Source organism: Sesamum indicum, linkage group LG1 (genome assembly GCF_026168435.1).
Source record: "Sesamum indicum cultivar Baizhima isolate 11 linkage group LG1, ASM2616843v1, whole genome shotgun sequence".
NCBI lineage: Eukaryota > Viridiplantae > Streptophyta > Magnoliopsida > Lamiales > Pedaliaceae > Sesamum > Sesamum indicum.
This window is the reverse complement of record NC_142657.1, coordinates 2,977,055-2,998,113: the sequence shown is the minus strand read 5'-3', so window position 1 is coordinate 2,998,113 and position 21,059 is coordinate 2,977,055. Positions and strand designations below refer to the sequence as shown.

General features: G+C 34.4%; 1 protein-coding gene across 5 annotated transcripts; it reads right to left on the bottom strand.

Moving 5' to 3' along the window:
- Nucleotides 1-270: 270 nt before the first annotated feature.
- LOC105155625 (SNARE-interacting protein KEULE) lies at nt 271-20,831 on the bottom strand. 5 transcript variants are annotated; one of them, XM_088879020.1, is made up of 22 exons: nt 20,557-20,831; nt 15,521-15,579; nt 15,264-15,345; nt 12,500-12,578; nt 12,192-12,242; nt 11,971-12,067; nt 11,846-11,878; nt 11,424-11,549; nt 11,154-11,345; nt 10,974-11,057; nt 10,798-10,896; nt 10,626-10,699; nt 8,727-8,823; nt 4,615-4,740; nt 4,430-4,525; nt 3,547-3,663; nt 3,382-3,459; nt 1,988-2,184; nt 1,626-1,716; nt 1,456-1,545; nt 816-882; nt 271-712 (listed from the first exon to the last, which is right to left on the bottom strand). In XM_088879020.1, exons 1-21 carry the CDS (start codon nt 20,627-20,629, stop codon nt 829-831), a joined length of 1,995 nt encoding a protein of 664 aa, XP_088735146.1. In that variant the 5' UTR covers nt 20,630-20,831; the 3' UTR covers nt 271-712; nt 816-828. The 5 variants fall into 5 exon arrangements, with proteins under 5 accessions (XP_088735146.1, XP_088735150.1, XP_088735147.1 ...); XM_088879024.1 differs by having other exon boundaries at nt 15,230-15,345; nt 20,557-20,635; XM_088879021.1 differs by lacking the exon at nt 20,557-20,831 and adding an exon at nt 18,047-18,140.
- Between the last annotated feature and the right edge of the window lie 228 nt (nt 20,832-21,059).

Here is a 21,059-nt window from a genome sequence, read left to right as displayed (position 1 = left end):
CAAACTAAGAACAATTGAGATCATGAGTTTATAAGAACTATGTAACATGCAACAAAACAGTATATTGTATGACAAAAGTTATTGCTGCTGAGACAGAGTAGCCGATTAAGATTTGTGATGCTTGGAAAGAGAAATAAACACCAAGGTGGTGTTCTATTAAGTTTTCTGTAATATCATCAAGCGACGTGATAATGCTACTAGGTATAATCCACTGCCGCATGATCCCACTTAAAGAGTATTCAAGTAAGTTCAGCCGCGACATGCCAAAAATTCACAAAAGAAAGAAAGATGGCATTTATCGTGTCAAAAGATTCATTTCTCAAAACCATAGCACCAACACGAAGGGCACTTTACCATGACACCACCATAAGCTGGCCTACTGCTAAGAGGTTCAGCTCCTCCTCGTTTCTCTTACTCATCCAACAGTAACTGAACTTGATATGAACATGAATTGAACGAGTGAAAAACTAAACCCTTATGATACAGAGAAATGGAGGTGAATATTTGAGCAATGATGTATGGGCTTGGCAAGAATGAATGAGATAAAGCACAACATTAAAAAGTCATCTTGAACTGTGAGGATTTGCAGTCTTGGACCACCTGAAAGAATACTTACACACTCTGGACACTGGACTGCGAGACAACCGCAACGAATAAATTACAACACATGGCCTTTGAGCGCCTTTCTGGGCAGGGAAATGGCAATCTCAAACTAAGGGGAAATGGAAAAATAGTAGAGAGAGACATGTAAGTATATGTATCCATCAAATTACAAATGGAAAGCAGTCAGCTTAAAAATGTATATCCAGCTTTACCAGACACAGTCATCTAGATCTGAAGATCATCTAATGACAATTCATTTGCCGTCATCAGCTTTAACTTCTGTCACAAGAAGAGACGTAAGATAAAGTTAGACATAAATTTGGCCCGAAGGTGTTAATTGATTGTAGTTCATGACAACCAAGCAAACAATTCAAGTAAAACTGTCAATGGGGCCTCAAGATTGATTGAGTACATCTCCCAAATCTATAGTAAAATTAGGGCCTGGCATCAGATTGTAGCACCTCGCACAACAATTTGATCAACGAGAAGGCATTTATAATTATGTGCTTAACCTCATAGATGTAGTTCACCCTTCCAATATACATACATCAAAGAACAATTTCATTTGAAACGCATTGTAGTCAACCTTTCAGAAAGGAAGAATGTGAACAGTGAAGAAAGTAAAATATCCAATTCAGTTCTATGCAGATTCCTTGCATATAGGTTTACCACCAAACTCAACTGCGCAACCTCTCTCCCTTAATTATCGAATGATATTTGATCACAAACAAAAACTAACCCCTATGGAGTCATTTCACTGCATGATAATTGTTTACGTATTTGCAAGCATGAGTATGTCTTCACCAAATAAAGGAGAGAGGGGGTAAATGAGAAAAGTCTGAAGTCTTGTACCGTAATAAATTCCGGGGGATCATCTAGACTGGACGAGCCCAAAACAATTTCTCGTTTCAACTTCGTTGATAACTTATGGCAAACTCTTAGCTGCAAGGAAACAAATTTGAGAATGATATGCCCGCATACACCCCCACACACACACAGAGAAGGAATCTTTAAAATAATACCTCAGATCGTGTCGCCCCGCCAACAATAAACACAAAAATCCGCTGACCCATCTTCTTGAAATCACTAGAGGCATGCCTTAAAATTGAATCACTATAAGGAAACCAAAAAATGGAAGATTAGAAAGTTTGAGGTAAAATCATCAACAAGTGTCAAATAGGGCAGAAAGATAAGATACTAAGGGACAACTATTATTAGCTTGTCAAACCTAACCCAAAAAGGATAACATATTGACTTGATTCAAATAGAGTTGGCATAAAGCCAAATCAAGATGTACGAGAACCCGGGTGCCCACCATGCGGGATCGGGTGTGGGGATTTAGAGTTTGTCACTCAAATAACAAAAGCAAGTTTCCACAAGATACCTCGAATACCCGTCATCGGAGTTTCGGGGACGAGCCCATGTTGCAGTTCTTCTTGATCTCATTGAATGAGGAGCCGGGGCTTGACCTGTCCTTAGAGATGCAGCCTGAGACGTTCCATGAAAAGTTGGGCTAGGGTCATTCATACATGGATATTCATCCTTAGGTAGTTCACGTTTACTGAGTTTTTCAACAAGCTCCTGCAAGACAACAAGAACCAGATAAATATAAAAATTCATTTAGAATTATATTATCAGTCGAAAACAAGGTAACAACAAAACATGGAACTCCAGTCCTGTGTACCATCAAATTCCACATGCAACTCTTAGTTTATAATGCATTATCAGAAACTATCCATAATGCACAAACATTTAGCATGTGAATATACATTTTCTTCAGCTCCCATCCTTTCCTAACACGCAAAGAATGGAGTGCTACAAGACATGAGAAGAAAGAAAGGGATGAGCTTTCAAAGGGCTGAAGACATCAACTCATTTCGACATCAGTATAGATGAATGGATATGATAGCTTCATCAGAACTTCTAAATTTACAGAACAGCACATCATGCCATTTATTGCTTTATTAAATATGTCCCTAATATCAAAGAACTAGTGTTTTGAGAAAAGACATCTTCAACCACCTCATTGTCCTGAACTCTCGTCTGTATGTAACTATTGTGAATATTTATGAATAAATTGCAGCATCAATTCAGCATTCTGTGTCAGACAAATCCCACTTAAGTCTAAAAACTCCAAAGTAGGACTTGGTTAAGGGACTCAATAAATTCTTAAGCCCATGCAGTAGCAGTTATAAACCAGTGACAGACACCAAATTTGTAAGACAGCAGACCTCAATTACATTCTGACAATAGAAGCATAAAGAATGGCAGCTACATAGGAGAAACATTAGGACTTCTTTTTCAGCGCCCTAAGGGTTATTTCATTTTACAGCCCTAAACAGTTATTCACCATCTTTAGTTATTTCAATCCGATCTTTCAGAAATTTTTATACTATTTTTCTACAAAATTCTCTCCACATCTCCTGTCATTTGGTCATTACTACAAGTTCATGAGTAATTTCTCTAGAATTCAGGTTCTGGAAGAACCATATTTAGAACTTGTATTTGATATGCAATGTTCATACATGGAGACTCTTCATTGAGTTGTTACAAAGTTTTAAGACTTGTAGATTGGATTAAACAACTCTTGTCCCAGACGTGATGCCATGGGGATCTAGTATGGACCACAGTTTATTCTTCTCCATCTCATGGGCAGGATTCCTGCAGTTTATCATTCTCTTCTTGTTTTCTGGATTATCACCCATAGAAAATCATGAAAATATCAAAGATGATATAAGGATGTCCTACATTATAAAACTTATCAAATTTACAATGCACCTCTATTATAGGGTAAAATCGTGATAACTGCCACGTCACTTCTTCACCAGGGCGATCCTTTCGAGCAGCGTGCTTCTTCTGAAAACAGAAAATAGTACAAATAACTATGAAGTCAGATGCAAGGGCTTCAAAAAACCATAATCATATTGAAAAGACACTCATTACCTTGTGAACATCAAACTTAAGAGAAAATGGCAGAGAGCTTTTTTTGGTGTCTGATGATGGCTCTAGCAATCTCATATTATAAACAGCAGTCATATCATCTGGTGGTAGTCTAGCCAACTGCACTATGTTCATGAAGATGTTAACTATGATGCTATGACTAAACAGCAAAGCACGTATGGGACAACTTGCAAGAACAAATCAACACACCAAGAAAAATATGACTTTAAAATGTATGATTGTTTTTGTTGAGTAAATTGGCTGAAAGAGTCTTAAAGATTGAAATCAGTTTTATCTGGGTGTTGAGAAGGGACAGAGGTTGGAAAACAGCCTGTCTAATGTACGAACTGCAGGATACAATAATTGTGCACCATAATTAATAATTATCTCAGATACTGTTACTTAGGAAACTCGTACTTATGCAAATGCAGAGCAAATTTGACCATCATGAAATTAATACCCATTATATTTTTGGGCCAAGTCAACCACCTTTAGCAGGCTAAAAGCAGGTGTTAGCAATTTTGATATAGAGATGGCGAGAAAAATGGTCCAAAATCATCTTTGAGGCACAAAGGAATTTCAGTATATTATGTTCCAGTTGTTTCTTGATTCCAGATATTAAAAGCACATAAAAAAAAATATTGGTGGTGTCAGATTGATCAAGACGCTGATACAATCACAGAATGTCTGATTACTTAATCACTACCTAACACTGCTGACTTGAAGCAAATGCATAATTGGAACCTAGATAGAATAGTAGCTTGTGATGCCACTTAGTGTAGACTGTGTGGCTGAGCCTAATAAGAATTCACATTTGTTTAGCAATGACACATAATATAATGGAAAGCTCCTAAATTTGAAAATCGAGTAAAGAAATAGCACTAACCTCCATCAGTTTGGAGATTTTGTCATCCTCAAACTTCTCAGGATAAACAGCTGCATAAATCATCAGCAATCGCAACTTATTTTCACGCGAGACATCCTGCAAAAAGTCCATTATACCTTAATCTCTCACCAAATGTGCATCCTCGTTCTTGATAACTATATGGGAAAAGAAAAAAAAACAGTCACCTCATTTACTCTAAGAAAATTAATAAGGTCTTTTGTGCCTGCATCTCCAAACACAAGGTCCTGCTCTAGTTGCCCAACTTCTTTTAGCCCCATTTCTCTGATAATTTTGTTAATTTTGCCAGCAATCTGAAAACAAAAATCTTACATTAGCTCAACAAAAACGAAAACGTCTAAATTTTCCAGAATTCGTGAGAGCCAAGGGCTTATAGAACAGGGCAGACTAAAGAACATTCAAGTGTTGAGATTTTTTGGTGAGGAGTGAGGCGGAAGGAAGATGTGTGGAAGAAGAGTTAAGGCATGCAGCATCTCTGGCATCTCCTATCCGATTGGTCATGCCAAATAAGCGGGTTCAAACCAAGGGTTAAAGGCACCTGGTCCACCAACAACCCTAAGAAGGAGGGCATCTCACCTTCATCCCAGTGAATGCTAGTCACAAAAGCAGTTAATGGAATCAGCCAATCGTGGCACAAGTCCCAACGAGACGAGGAAACCCCATCGAAGAGATACAACTACCTTGGCCTATTCCTAAGCCCATCTTGGCTATGGATCTTAAGGTAGTAAGGATTTTGTTACTAAACTAATTCAACGGCCGATCTGACAAGGAAGATAGAATAAAATGGGTCTCCAGACGGTTCCTTTCCCTTTGGTCGTTATTACATCGATCCTCATTGACTGGAAATGATTAAGAATGTAGAGATCCTGATAAGCTCAGAATGCAGCATTTTCTTCGAACAAATATAGAAACAGAATGGATGGTTTTGTGTCTATTACCAGTTCTTCCTCCTGAGTTAAGACCGACCGATCATTCACATAGATGGGGATAAAGCACAAGTATGTGCAGTTACTTTAGATCTTAGTCCAGGCCATCCCCCATTTCCTTTCTTGGGGGAATATCAGCCTATTAGTCCCTAGGCAGAACAGGAATGCGAGCAACAGGAAGCATTTTAACCCAAAAGGGACCTCGGAAAAGAAAAAGTTTCAATCAACTAATAATCCATTTTCAGTCAATCGACGGCTGCTCCCCAGCCCCCTAACAACAGAACTCCCAGGCTAGCTACAACCATTCTGGCATCAGCTTCTCATGGAAAAGACCGTCCTTTCTCATTCAAAAGTAGCTGGCATTTTAGCTTCTTGCTGTGGAAGAGATCAGAGATCAGGTCAACCATAGGATTAGCATACAAGCTTTCAGAGATTTATTTTATGATTGACACTCGATGTAATGCTTCTTCAGGGCTTAACAAGGGCTGCAAGCTTGATCCCAAAAAGTCCCACCTGTTCCAATCAATCTCCAAATCGCTTCCCTTGAGGCAGGAACTCAATCAAAGAGAATGGGTGGGATTGTTCTTAAACTTAATCCTAGACTGACCTTGAGTGCTGCCTCTCAACACTGGCTAAGGCTTGCCTAAGACAGACAACTGTTTTCCTTCTTCTCGGTGAACTGAACTACCTTATGATGCTATCTCTCCCTTGCTCTTTAAGGTATCTTGGTTTCTAGTAGGTATATGGATAGGAAAGGTCTTTTTTGCTGCTATTTTCTCGACACTGGTGCTTAACGAAATCAAACATAAACTTTTTACTTATGAGCTATAGGCTAGAAAATTCCAGCAAACCACACAGAACTACAGTATTTAACATTGCAACTGATTAAGGGTGACTTGATTCTGAAAGGACTTATGTCATCAATGACCAACAGATGAAGCTGGCATGTATTCTACAGCATCTTGACTCAACTTCGAAGAGTAAATTGATTGGTTCTCAAAGAACTCGACTAGTCTTGCTTATCTTGTTTAGCTGACAACAGAATAGGACATCCTCACAACATACGATATGTAGTGTATGGATAGCAACAGGATAGGTTTGCCGGACACGAGACCCGCCCCGGTAAGGATCACCCCCGGCAAGCTCCCTACCCCGCCCAGGTATTTTAAATACTTTGACATAGTTTTTGATTTAAATGGAATTGTATGTTGCAAACAATCCATCCAACTAATTTTTTATTTTTTCAATAAGGAATATGATCTTAGATGTAGGTAATGTATCATAGATTTTCATCTACCATGAATTATTCATCTAATTTTCTAATTTCTCAATAAGTAATATCATTTTAAATTTAGGTACTTCAACATAATTTTTATTTAAAATAAATTACATAATACAAAATAATAGATTCAACTAATTTTTTATTTTTTCAATAAGTAATATCAGTTTATATTTAAATACTTTAAAATAATTTCGATCTAAAATGAATTGTATAATACGAAGAATACATTCAACTAATTTTTTATTTTTTCTATTAGTAATATCATCTTAGATGCAAGTAATTTAGCATAGTTTTCAATCTACAATGAATTATATAATACAAAAAATACGTTCAATTATTTTTTTATTTTTCTCACTAAGTAATAGCATCTTAGATGTAGATAATTTAACATAGTTTCAACTTACAATAAATTATACAAAACATTCAGCCATCTTTTTATTTTTTCATTAAGTAATATTAATTTAGATTTAAATACTTTAACATAGTTTTCGATTTAAAATGAACTGTATAATATAAAGAATACATCCAACTAAACTTTTATTCTTTAATAAGTAATATTATCTTAGATGTAAGTAATTTTACATATTTTTTTATCTATAATGAATTATATAATACAAACAATACATTCATATAATTTTTTATTTCTCAATTACTAACATCATTTTAAATTTAGGTACTTTAGCATAGTTTTTTATCCAAAATGAATTACATAACACAAAGAATAAATTCAACTAATTTTTTATTTTTTCATTAAAAAATATCATTTCAGATTTAGGTACTTTGACGTAGCTTTTTATTTAAAATGAATTATATAATAGAATAATAATTCAACTAAGTTTTTATTTTTTGTATTTCTTAAATAGAGTTGATATATGCAAATTATTTAAGGATTTACATTTAATACCATAATTTTCTAATAACTAGTATTGTATATAATTATATAAATAACAGCCAAGTTCCAATTTGTTGGACCGTGACCCACCCCGGACCCTAACCCGCCAAGAAGTGGTCCAGGCTGGGGTCCAGCTGCCCTGGCCCCATTGATATCCCTACACGTCGTAACATAAGCATACAGATTGAGAAAATATTTTTAGTACATGTTTGATTCGGGTGAAAAGTCGACGTTCAAGAAAAATAGAAGTAAAAGGGAATGAATAGAAAAAGTATGGCGTTTGGTTAGAAAGAATAAAACAAGGGAAAGTAAAATTGGATGTATATAAAACCTATCTAAAATCTAATTTTACAAAATTGGGCGGGAAAATGGAAATATAAAGCTAAAAAGAATAAAAATTACCCATTTATTTTTATTTACTCTACTACGTATACATATAATTTCCCTCCAATGCTTTGCTTCTTGCAAGGTATTTTCAAGACCAACAAACGCGTTGATGCTTGAATCGAAATATTTATTTGAGGGTTTTGATAGTGTTTCTTATTTGATTGAAACTGAATAGTTTAGGATAAAAAACAATACTCATTTCATTATATTGACATATAAAAAATATTCTCTTTATTGTTTGATGCGTACTTTTTGTTAATAAGTTTTTACTCGTTTTGTAACTTCAAATTATTATAGTATATGAATTGTTTATTTTCTAGTAGACTAGTACAAGAAGAAGAGGAACAGTTAGTCGGTAAAATTATGAAAATCAGTCGGGAAAGTAATTCCTTCCAATTATACCAAACAACTTAAAGGAAACTATTTCTTTCGCCTCCCGCCTCTCACTTCCCCTTTCCCTTATTGAACCAAACAAAGCGTTATCAGCATTAAATTCGAGAAAATATCAGTTCATTGATATAGTCAAATAATCAAGCATTTTCATGAGTTTTGCTAAGTCATATATGCACGTGGGTGAAGTGCCAGATAATTTAAAAGAAAACATTGATGGAAATGCGATTGCTCTCGTGGAAAATAAGCTCGAAGCAAGTATTCATTACAACTACTGCACCAGTAGGTACACATTTCGAAGATTAATTAGGTAGTGACACTTTTCTGTAAATTATTTAAAATCAAGTGTAGACAAAGTAAGAAAACTAAAGCAAGTTGCAGTCGGGAATATGTGAGACTCACATCAACATGGAGGGAGAGCTTCTCAATTTGTTCGCTATACTGAGGCAATGCTTGAACCATCCTTTGCAAGTCCCGAGTCGACAGCTCGCTACCAACTCTACACGTTTTACTTAAATGAGAGAGAAGTGATACAAGATACAAAATAACCAACAGGTACTATTGCAAAACAGAAGTAGAGAAACATGATCCTAGCATTCCTTGAATTCTTAAAACCTATAAGAAAATTGAGGTATAAAAAGTAAGGGCTAATTACACCTAGCCTCCTACTAGTAGTTAGAAAATTAGACTTGGACCCTTTCCAAAAATATCATATTTACAATCACACCCCTGCTGTTAGGGTTTGTCCTAAAATTCCTGACAGTAAGCAAACAACTTAATAAACTTTATCCAAAGATCCTTATATGTTACCAACCAAAATATCCTTGGGTGGGTGTAACTCTAACTTACATATAATAAAAATGGGGTCGATATAATAGACAATATCGTAGAAGTTAGAATGATGACATATGGAGATGGAAAAAACAGTTGTTTTTACCTTTTTAATGTTTTTTTTATCTTTCTACATACATAGTGAAGCATCAGTTACTAATCACAGTAGGAACTACTAATTTTCTCAATTATTTTAAATATAAAAAAAATATATATGTTATTGTCATCTTGAAAAAACAACTTTTCAAAATTATAGATATTATAAATGCATCTATCACCATTTCCAAATATCTCAAACATTCTTATTAGTAAGAATATCACAAATACCTCTCTAGAAAAATAAAAACTTTATAAAAACACTTTTTAACATTATATAGAGAAATCACAGTCATAATTAATTGAATAAAAACATATTAATAGTGTGAATTGGAAATGAAAGAAACAAACATAGTCAATGCCCATTCCGCTTATTCATCTTAAAGTATACATATTTTCCTAACCAAATCCTCCAAGCATACTCAAACATTATAAAGAAAAACCAACAAAAAGACACGCCTTCAACTATACAAACATAGCAAATACATCCCTCCAAAATATAAACATTGATAATACATTGAGGGGCAGAATGGTCATATATAAATACATTGTATAATTATTTTTAAAATTGTTTAAATCAAGTACAAAATGAGAATTTCACCAATTTAGTTTGGGTTTACATCGAGGTTTTTCGGAAGGAGTCTAGTGGCAAGTTACAAATTCATTTGGCGTACTTGGGAAAAAAGAAAAGAGATTATGACATTTGGTATACCTCCTCAACCCCAACTGAGTACTCGTATTTCTTTTTTGGGATGTCAATAAATATTGTCCAATTTTCTAAAGTGAAAATCATTCCAATAAGTATTATCTTACTACACATAATAATGTGACTCAATAATTCCCAACTACTACTAATATACAAGGGGCAAAGACATAAAAAACTTTCAGTTCCTTAACTCCAACTTAAACTCTGAGCCTATTCAAGTGGGACATAAAATTAGGATGGGAGGAGTACTGCAAAGCAGAATATTCTTAAAAGCTAAGGAATGATAAGCACAACGACTGCATAAGAGATCAAACTCACAGAATCAACAATATCATTGAATTTCAAGAGCACATAACTTGATTAAGATGAAATACTAGCTAATCAGTACAAGCCAAAAAAATAAAATAACTGTCAGGGATCTCTGCATGTTTTATACATAAGCATACAAGATGAGTAGCAACTTTTGCACAACATATCGACAACAAAAATAGTTGGTATACATCCCTTATGAAATAGGATATGATATTTAAATCTTTCATGGAGCTACATTCGGGGAGTTTAATATGGGTCTATCCAAAAAGAAGATTTATAATGTTAAACAATATTTCACATTAGAATAACTTGATTTAGGGGGAAGGAAACCTATTATGATTAATATTTCAACCAACCTTGAACCATGGATCTGTGCAGCTTTATTTTTAGATACAAAGTTTGTCATCTTCTCATGCAGCCGTTCACTCGCCTGACATAGTCAACCATTGATCAACGTAAATTTATAATAGATGCAAACTCTCTTCAAAACCAGATTCAAAAATGCAAGTTTGTACATGTTCTACATACATCAGCTATATGTGCATGGCGGAGCTCAAGCCAGATAGGGTCATGATCCTCCAAAAGGACCTCTTTCTTCTCGGGTACACCACTGGTTTTGCTTGGAACCTGAGCAATATAGTTAGTTAAAGGAGGTGAAAATTTTCCAAATGCACGAATAGTGCATAACAATGTAGAGGCATTACCTCATGGACATATTTATTTCCTTCCATATTTAGTAAGTCATGGCACATAGCATCATATGTCCATTCATGTATAATTGGAGCAATCTGCACACAGAATATAAAATGTCATAGATGTTAAGAGTATAACTGGGACTACACTAGGATCTTCAGTTATTGATTGAAAAAATAGATTAGTTTCACCTGGTCGATTGATCTGTCTAAGATAAGCAGTTCGCATGTCTCTGACTGAGGGAAGTTAGGGAGGTTGGTCTTATATTTCGTAAGACAGTTCCAAACACCAGCAGCTAGTTTTGTAGGAATTAGATCACGGAAAGTTGTCATTGTAGTAGGATCAAGGGATTTGGCCGCACGATAACGCACAAATGGAAACTCCTGTAACATGACAATCTTATAAAGGTCGGGACTCTGTGATCACTTATTTAATGGGCCAACAGAACTTGGATCACATACCCGCAGTGACGCAAATACTGTAGCTATTCGGGTAGCCATCAAGTTCAAACATGCATCACCTTTGCGAGAGCTTTCTTCGTCCCCAAAGAGTTCCTCAAGGGCTCTTTCATTGTCAGTGACAAAACCCTGTAGTTATTGCTTATTGTTAAAAAAATCTCAATGCATACAGCAGGACATCGACAATCCCCACAATATTGTCTGGTTGTATACATATCCACAGGGCAATACAAAGAAGCACACTGAATGGTACCCTTTTATAAAGTAGGTCTAGTTTTACATTTTTATTCCTCAAACTATTCTACTAAAATTTTGAACATACTTGCATCAAGAAAAGATTTCCACATATACAGCTGCATCCATCCATTTGTCAGATCATTAACAGATACGAAAATCCTCATTCAAGTATAAGAAGGATAATATACCTGGCTATCTATAGCAAAATACTCCAAGTTCATCTGCAGATTTCACATCAAAAATGAGAATAAAGACCAATGGGAACTCTCTGATATAAAGCTTGAGTACAAAAAGTTTAGATTGTAATACTAACCTCTCTCAAGGCACCAATGCGAGATAAAACACTTCCATCTCTCTTTATGTGACTGACCAATTCTCGGGCAACAGGTGAGCTAAAGAAGACGAATGCCCTAATGACATAACAAAAGAAAGCAAGACAACAAAATAAATGAATCAATAGGAAAAAAATTGCTGACTGTGAGACCGATAAAATTAGTAAACAACATAATCACAACGATTAAACGATTAACATACTTTCTGTACAATGGCGATCTTCCAGACATATCCGAAAGGAAGATAACAATACTGCATATCAAACAAATGGATGAAAGCACGAATGAGAATGATTTAGAGGACAAAAGTAATGCGCACATATAATATAAAACAAAATGAATCTTAGGAAGAAAGATTGAGTGGATCATTTGAAAGTGATAGGTGCAACCACCCACATCTTTCAGCAAGTAAGATATTAAGAACTAACAGAGAGAGAACTTCATGTCTCAGCCGCAAGCCTCGTGACATCAAAACTAAAACATAGATGATAAGAAAGTGAAGTCTCATACTTTTCTTTGGTTGGTTGGATGAAATATATGGCATCCATGGTCGGCAATGGTTGTCTCCGCTTATGTATGTCTTCCACCACTGCACGTCACACAACATGGTTACTTCTCTATCTGAAAACTGTTCATAATGATTTAGGACAGGCGCATTCTCCCAAAGCTGAACTATTACACAAGCCATTTTGTTAATATTTGCCAGGTAAAGATTGAATGATCCAGTGAATTGCACAGTTGATGACTTTTGCACCAAAATCATTTCAAAATTTGGTTTTACCAGATAGAAAGTCTGGACAAGCATCTAATAGAAAACCAGCTACTTAAAATAAATGGAATAAACTAAAACTTCATGTTCTGGGACTGCTTTGCTGGTCAAGTAAAAGAGACAAACACCATGCCTATGTTTCTAAAGCAAGGTAACTGAAATCATCCCAAGAACAGATATCCAATGCAAACAATGAGGAAGTGTAAACATCAGACTGACACAACATAATAGTCCAAAAACCCAAGGATGACAACAATGTTAGACCTATGGCCAAGTGGCTTATATGGAATATGATTAACAAAACTAGCAGAATAAGCAAAGACCACATATGCAGCAAAGCACAAAAAAGGCCAACGAAAAGAAAAACTTCGACACTGAAATATTTTGTCAGGCCATTCAAACAGAAGCAAAGATGGCATTGCAGCCATATGCTTAATAAGCAGGCACGGGTCAAGAGGTTGTGCACTACTTTCTCCATCCCAATTTCAATACAATCTTCTGATCGACATTAAAAATTCAGATAAGAGTTGATAAAGTGCCAGTTTAAAGTAATGGTTCATAGTTAGTGCAATCATATCAAATTGTCCAATCTTTTGACTAATTTTGTTTTATTATCTGGTACAACTTAATATCATAACACTTCAAATTATCACACCCTCCTTCCCATTATTATTATCCACTTTGACTAGGTGTAAAATTCATCAGAGCTGAAAAGATAAAAACTTTGTGTACATTTATATTATTGCCTTCAAGTAGTATCTCAAATCATTAATAAAGTGGGAAGGCCTTTTGCATGAAATGGAGCATTATTTTGGTATGTCCTAAGAAGGAAATGGCAGTAATGAATTTGGAATTTTAGACAATATCTTTTAGGATTAAATACACTTTCCACCTTTGAAGCATACCTATATACGCATTTGCCCCCTAAAGTATCAAAGGTAACAAAAGCACCCCTAACAAAATATTTTGTTACTGGCCTGGAAAAAATGCTCTTCCTACTTACCTCCTAAGATCTTTTCACTTACCTCCCTAAAATATGTTTATCACAAAATTTCCCCATGAACCCTTTTTATAATGATTTTGAATTTTTATTAAAATTTTATTTGAAAATTAATATATAAAATTTATCATTTATACTAAATTATATAAAATATAAAAATATTTAGAAGTTCAATATCTGCAACTATATTTGACAGAGTAAACTATTTCTTTCAAATATACATATACATATGTATAGTCCTCATGAAACCATATATATCATCCATATAATTTTATGAAAATAATATTTTTAATTATTTAAAACTATATATTTTAAATTTAATTACATGATAATTATTTAGAATATATCATTAAGCATTACTCAGAAACACTATGGAATACTATAGAGGAATTATAAACATATTTTGCATATTATATAATATATATATAAGCTCAATACAACTTTTTAAAATTGTAGTTACAATAAAATAAATGTAAGATACACATAAGTATTTAGAATCTAGATATATAACATAAAACATAAAACATGTAGGCTTTTAAACAACCATATAACAATTATGAGACTTTACTTATAGAATTTCTACAAGTTTCTATACTAATTATAAAATTATATATTTTGAACATAATTTATTTTTAATAAATTTTAATAATGATTCAAATTATTTTACAGGGGAATGATTGTAATAAACATATTTTAAGGGGGTTAAATGATAAAGGTATTTTTCGTCCTAAAATTCATGGTCAATGTTATTAGGGGGGTTTGTTACCTTCTATACTTAAGGGGGTGAATCCGAACGATGGCACACTTCAAGGGGGTGAAGTGTATTTATCCCTATCTTTTAGGTTGTTTAGTAATATCAAAATGCTATACTATGAAATAATTAAATTATTTCATATTGTTTTCACAAAAATAGTCAAGATAGTCAAGTTGATTGGTCAACGACACAAATCCGACAATGCATTCTGGAAGGCGGTAAGAATAGTAATATATTCTGATAACATACATGTTTCAAGATACGTTGTTTATTAATATTAAAATACTATACTAGGAAAATAATATGCCATATTGTTTTCAAAAAAATAGTCAAGATAGTCAACTTAATTGGTCAAAGACACAATTCCAACAATGCATTCTGGAAGGTGGTAATATTTTCTGAGAACATACATGTTTCAAGATATATTGTTATTAATATTAAATACCATTCTAGGAACTAATTATATTATTTCATACTGTTTTCACAAAAATAGTCAGGATAGTCAAGTTGATTCGGTGATGACACAAATCGGACAATGAATTCTGGGAAGGTGATAATATATTCTGAGAACATGTTAGTGCAACAGTGGAAGAAAATTACAGCTATTCATACAAACATTCAAATTTATGCTCAAGCACATAGATAATATAATAATGTTAGAGGTGAAAGCACAACATAAACCAACTTTAGCACAAGGGATAGAAAGAAGAAAGATACAGTTTTTCCCTGAGACTGGCCTTCTATTTCTTACATGAAACTCCTTCCTCGGTGATATCTGCCATCTTGCATGCATAAGACATTATTTTAACTGTTACCTTGTCCATGATGAGTACCTACAGGTTAAAATGTCAAAAGTGGGAGGTAACAAAATCTATAGTAAATGTGTAAAGAAACAAACATTAGGAAGGGGATATTACAAGATAGAGCATAAGAAATGACAGTCAAATAGCCTTCATGCCATTGAGACAAGGACAAACAGTAAGATACATATGAATAAGTTTCTTATACCTTCCAACTTGACTTTGAGTCCCCTGTTTTGGCTGACCGAAGCATTTCATATAATAATCCTGTGAAATGTGCAAAAGACATACTTAACAATGGTAAAGAAGTTAAATAATTCATCAAACAATAACGATGTGGCATGCTATGAATCAATACAAACTTTTCACTAACACATACTTACTTAGAATAGATTAAATTGCAAATCCATAAGAAACGAAAATCCACATGATTACATAATAGTGGCACTTGTAACCAAGGAATTGCATACAGGTAGCTTGGATAGGTGATAGCTTATAGACTACTGGCCTGGAAATTATAGAATTGTTACCTACATCACAAAGATTGTTACCTTATTCCAAACGATAAATTACAATGACCTCCCCTGAGGTTTGGCATAATTATGAATACCCCCTTGTTGTTTGAAAAATTACAAATACCTCCTGATGTTTGATGAAATTATGTAATCCTTAGATGGAGGTATGAAATTATCAACTTTGCCCTTACTGTATTTTTTTGTTTTGTTTAAAAAATTAAAAACTTATAAAAAAATCGAACAGGATGGATGAAAAATTTTTAAAAATTATTAAAAAAATTATCCACTTAGTCTATAAAAAAAATATTTTTTTTAAAAAAATAAATACAATTATAATTTTTAATCCATAAGGGCATTTTGGTCAGTTCACCATAAAAATGGATGGAAATCTAACGAATTGGGCTAATTGTTAGACGACCGTTAAAATCAGGGGGGTATTGGTAATTTTTCAAACAACGAGGAGGTATTCGTAATTATGCCAAACCTCAAGGAAGGTCGTTGTAATTTACCCTATTCCAAATTGAAACCTTAGCTCAACCTTTAAAGTTGAGAAGGTCAATAATTCCTAACCTGGTGTACTAGTAAATGTTTAAAAGCTGAAGAAGGTTTTTTTATTTTTCTAGCAATCTTAGTGGTGTAACTGGTGTCCCACTCACGAAAGTTGAGTGATCAACAGTTTGTGCCAGTTGGTGCAGCCCCTGAACTCAGGCAGAAATACTAACTTTTTCTTTGCTAAAATGGATGATCATTTTTTCTCTTACAACCAAAATGGCCAATACCAACATTCACAAAATTATAGAGTAGTAAAACGTCACAAAGATTGTTACCTAATTCCAAATTGTTACCTTAGCTCAACCTTCAAAGTTGAGATTGAGAAGGTAAATAATTCCTAACCCAATGTATTAGTAAATGTTAGAAAACTGTAACCAAAGCGCTTCTTTTTTTTGGTTGGCAATCTTAGTGGTGTGACTGGTGTCCCACTCACTGCAGTTGAGTGATCAACAGTTTGTGCCAGTTGGTGCAGCCCCTGAACTCAGGCAGAAATACAAACTTTTTCTGTGCTAAAATGGATGATCATTTAATTCAACCAAAATGGGCCATACCAACATATTCACAAATAGAGATACAGGCTCCTGGAACATGGATAAGGAAGGAGTCCTCCAATCCAAACCTTTTTCCAGAAACATTCTGTATTTTAATCTATGTCTAAAAGATGGACATATCACAGTACATTGCAAATCGGTTTTTGTCCTGCATGTCAATGAGATGCTTAATCTGAATGTTTCCTAGTTAATTTACTTGTGAAACAAGATAATAAACACCAGAAATCTACCCTTGCAAGTTATGCAGTTTTAAGGTTGAGACTTCATTCATTTTCTTCTAAGAGATTCTTGGAAGGTCCCAGGGAGATCCTAAGGTTTAATTTCAGCCTTAAAGTGATTCCAGATCTTTCCCAGTTTACATTAAAAAACACCTTACATCATGTAATCACCCACTTTCTCGAAAACAATGGTTTTCTCGATGCAGCACAGCAATGGCCTAGTCCTTTTAAATGTTCAAAGATCTACTTCTCCAATACCATACTCCTTAATAGTTATAGCCTTTGTGGCACATGTTTGCCCTACTGGCTTAGCAAAACTGCAAGTGCAAGTGCAGTTCTGTCAAGTGGCTTGTAAAAGATAAAATGCTGATAGTCCTGGAGTATATCAATTGAACATTAGGTCGAACAAGCAATTAGGTCTGACAACAAGAATCTGGAACTAAATTCATCTATCCTTGTTGCCTGCTACTCTTAAATCCACATCACTAAATGTATTTGCATAGGCCAACCATTCATGATTATCAAAAGAGAATTGCATGGAAGAACAGTAGCACAAGTTGGAATTAACCGAAAACAGAGAGGGACGAGGGGGAAAAAAAAGACGAGGGTGTAAGATAGTGCTTCTAGCAAAGACCAGGAAAAAAGCAATATAAATCATATCTTGATAATTATCAACTTTATTGCAATAAAGATATTATTGAAGGATTCATCTACATAAGAGAACTCCCCCCGCTTGATCAAGGAATAAGGCACATAATGATTTAGGTCGGTCCCAACAAACTGACAACAGAAAATATATATCCATAAGCTTGGGGATTGAGGCTCATAAAATACAATTATAACAGTAAATATAATATTCAATTCTTTAAAAAAGCGTAACAAAAGATTCAAGGATTACCTTACACACTTCCCTTTTGGCAAATAAATGTATTTCTTCAACAAAAACCTTCTATATTCACTGTTACTTGCAAATTTTGCTTCTTTAGCAATAAAGCACAACTTCCGGTTATTAATGGGAGATAGAAGGAGAAAAAATACAAACCCAATCTGCAACGAGGGAAAGAAAATACTAGGAAAGGAAAAAACAGAAGATGAGACAAACAAAAAAGAAGAGGAGAGAATAGAAACAAAATTTAAGCTTTGGAAGGGCTAGGGAAAATATCATAACACAATCTCCAATGCCTTTCTGATCAATTCTGGTAAAATGAGGAGATTCATGAGTATTCATAATAGATGGAATTCTTCCCCTAGCATAAATAGTAGGAGGTGAAAATATAAGTCCTAAAGGAAATAACAAGAATTTGAAAAATTTTATTCATAAGAGACTATGCCTTATCTTACCAAATACCAGTATCAACACTCAGATTTAACAAAAGTAACTTACTCAAGACTCAAGAGACTCAATATTGAAATAGAAACTTATATTTTGACCAGACAAGGGTTTCTCTTTGATTGAAACCTTCAATCCATTATCACAACAAACTTTGTCGGAGTCATGCAGAGTATTTGAATAAACATGTATTTGATTTTCATGGTATATGAAATAAATTTAATCTTATCATAAACACATTTATTCCCCTACTACTTTGAGAAGTTTTTTCTATTTTTTTCAGGAACTTCAAAAAATAGAAAACGTAACCTATCCTGTTTCTCGGAGCTTTAGAGGAAACAACTATCACTGCTTATCTCCAAATTGCACATTCAAACTTCCACTTCAATGAATTCTTCAGGACAAAATAGTCGAACAAAATACAAGGACATCTACCTAGTATTTGGTTGTTTGTAAATCAAAAACCAAGTGAAGAGAACCATAATTCTTTCTTGAGAAGAAAAGAATACTAGTATGACGGGCCCCTGGTTAATTGTCTCGTTTGCTCCAGTCACAGTCATTTTGTTTACGTCAAAGAAACATAGTCCCCCACACCACATAAGCTCCTTTCCCCAAGGTTTCATCGATTTTATACAAGTTAAGACCCTTTCCAAAGGGTTGATTGATTTTATTTAACTTAAGGCATCTTCTAGGTGTGAACTATATCTCTCAACCCCATACATCTGAATACTTCCAGTATGCAATTATATAGAACATGTCGTTACCAATCAGCTTGTATAAAATTCACATACAAGTTAAGGCATCTTTTTTGTGCGAACTATATTTATCAACCCCCATACATCTGAACATTTCCAGTATGCAATTATATAAAACTGCCCTTATCAATCAGCTTGTATAAATTCACATGATGCCATTGCTCAAGAGGCTACCAAACCATTCACAAACCCCAAATTTCGTGAATGTCAGACTCGTGGCAACTCCATTTCATCAAAGAAACATCTTTTAATTCATTTCTACAATATTCATCCCTCCCATAATCCATTTGCACTCATCACCATCCTGTACGGGTCTATCAAGCAATAAATAAAGATGTAGTAGAATCATATACTCAGGGGGAGCAAGTAATAATCCCCAATTACTGGAGGAACTGATATCTGAATCTGGAAACAACTTTTGAACAGAGCAACTTACCTCAAGTTCTTAAAGGTTATCGTTTGAGTTGGAGTTGCATTACTAATCAAGTTATCCGTACAGTAAGTGTACTGCTAACAAAAGGCAGATTGTGCCAATGATGTGACCTATTCTTAGCTTATATTTATAAGAGAATAACTCATTCCACCGAGGCCAATGGTAGCAAACTCCAACTCTCAATAGAAGAGCAAAATGATGATACCCTCTTGAGATGTTTCAGGTGCCATGACCATAAGTAATCTAATAAATTCTAACTGAAACAAAACCCTAATGCCTGTAAAACACTGTGTTCGAAGAAGATTAATTGAGGAACCATTAACTTATTCTTGTTTCCTGTCATCTTGAAAATATAATTATCCTCCATTTTTCACCACTGCTTCACTACAGTTTCCAATTTATTCACAATCTCAAACAAGATTAACCCATTTAAGTCCCTCTTTTGTTACTGACTGCTGTTTTCGCCCTACATCATACATTTCTATGTCATATCCTATTCCTTCGGTCGCAGCTCCCACCTCCGCCCAGAAACACACACCGGAACAACACATTTTCTTCCCCAAATAGAAATTTGAAAACTTTGCGATGGCCATAAATTTACAACCACATCATCAATACTTCCATGTAACAGAATCCACCACACTCAAGCATCTGGAGATCAAGTTCCATCAATAGCAATTTAATAACTTAAAACTAAAAGCTAATGAAATAAAGTAAACAGAACAGAAGCGAGTTCTTTACACAACACACATCACTCTCAACAGCAAAACCAAAGCATTTCACTCAATCCAATCACATAAACATATAGACAAACCAAACCCGACCACCACTATCTCAACATATACAAACAGGTCGGAGTAAAGGCGCGTCGGGATGCGAAATTGACTTACTGTCGCGAGTAATTTGGCGGAAATTCTTGTACTCACTCCCCTGAGACGACGTGTCGGAATCAGACATCGACATGGTGATGAATTTGGTAACCCCAGAAGCTATCACTTTTATCTTCTCCTCCCTAATCGATTGATCAATCAATCAGCCGTATTATACTCGTCGATCAGAAGTCCTCCTGAGTTCTGATTGCAGAATCTAGAAAGAGGAAAGATCTCAACACGGAAGAAATTAGAAAAGAAGAAGAAATGGTACTAATATTCGGGTTTTGCGTGGGTTTGACTGTTCCAACCCGATTGTTGATTTTTCTATGACTACTCAAGTCTATCCGGGTCGGGCGGGTACACTCGGGTCAACTTCTTTTTCTTTTTTTTCATATTTGAGATTGTTTATTATTAATGTTATTTTGGTATTTGAATAATTATAAATAATTTAATTGATATTTGAGTTTTATTATTAATATTATTTTTATTACCCTACCGATTTTTTTATTATTATTTTTATA

Excerpts from the sequence above, each read along its gene's own strand:
- LOC105155625 (XM_088879020.1), bottom strand. The coding sequence starts at position 20,629 with ATGTCGATGTCTGATTCCGACACGTCGTCTCAGGGGAGTGAGTACAAG. Across the intron at positions 15,346-15,520 it reads ACTCAAAGTCAAGTTGGAAG|GTACTCATCATGGACAAGGT; the intron begins GTATAAGAAACT and ends TTTAACCTGTAG. Across the intron at positions 11,879-11,970 it reads GCATTGGTGCCTTGAGAGAG|ATGAACTTGGAGTATTTTGC; the intron begins GTTAGTATTACA and ends TGAAATCTGCAG.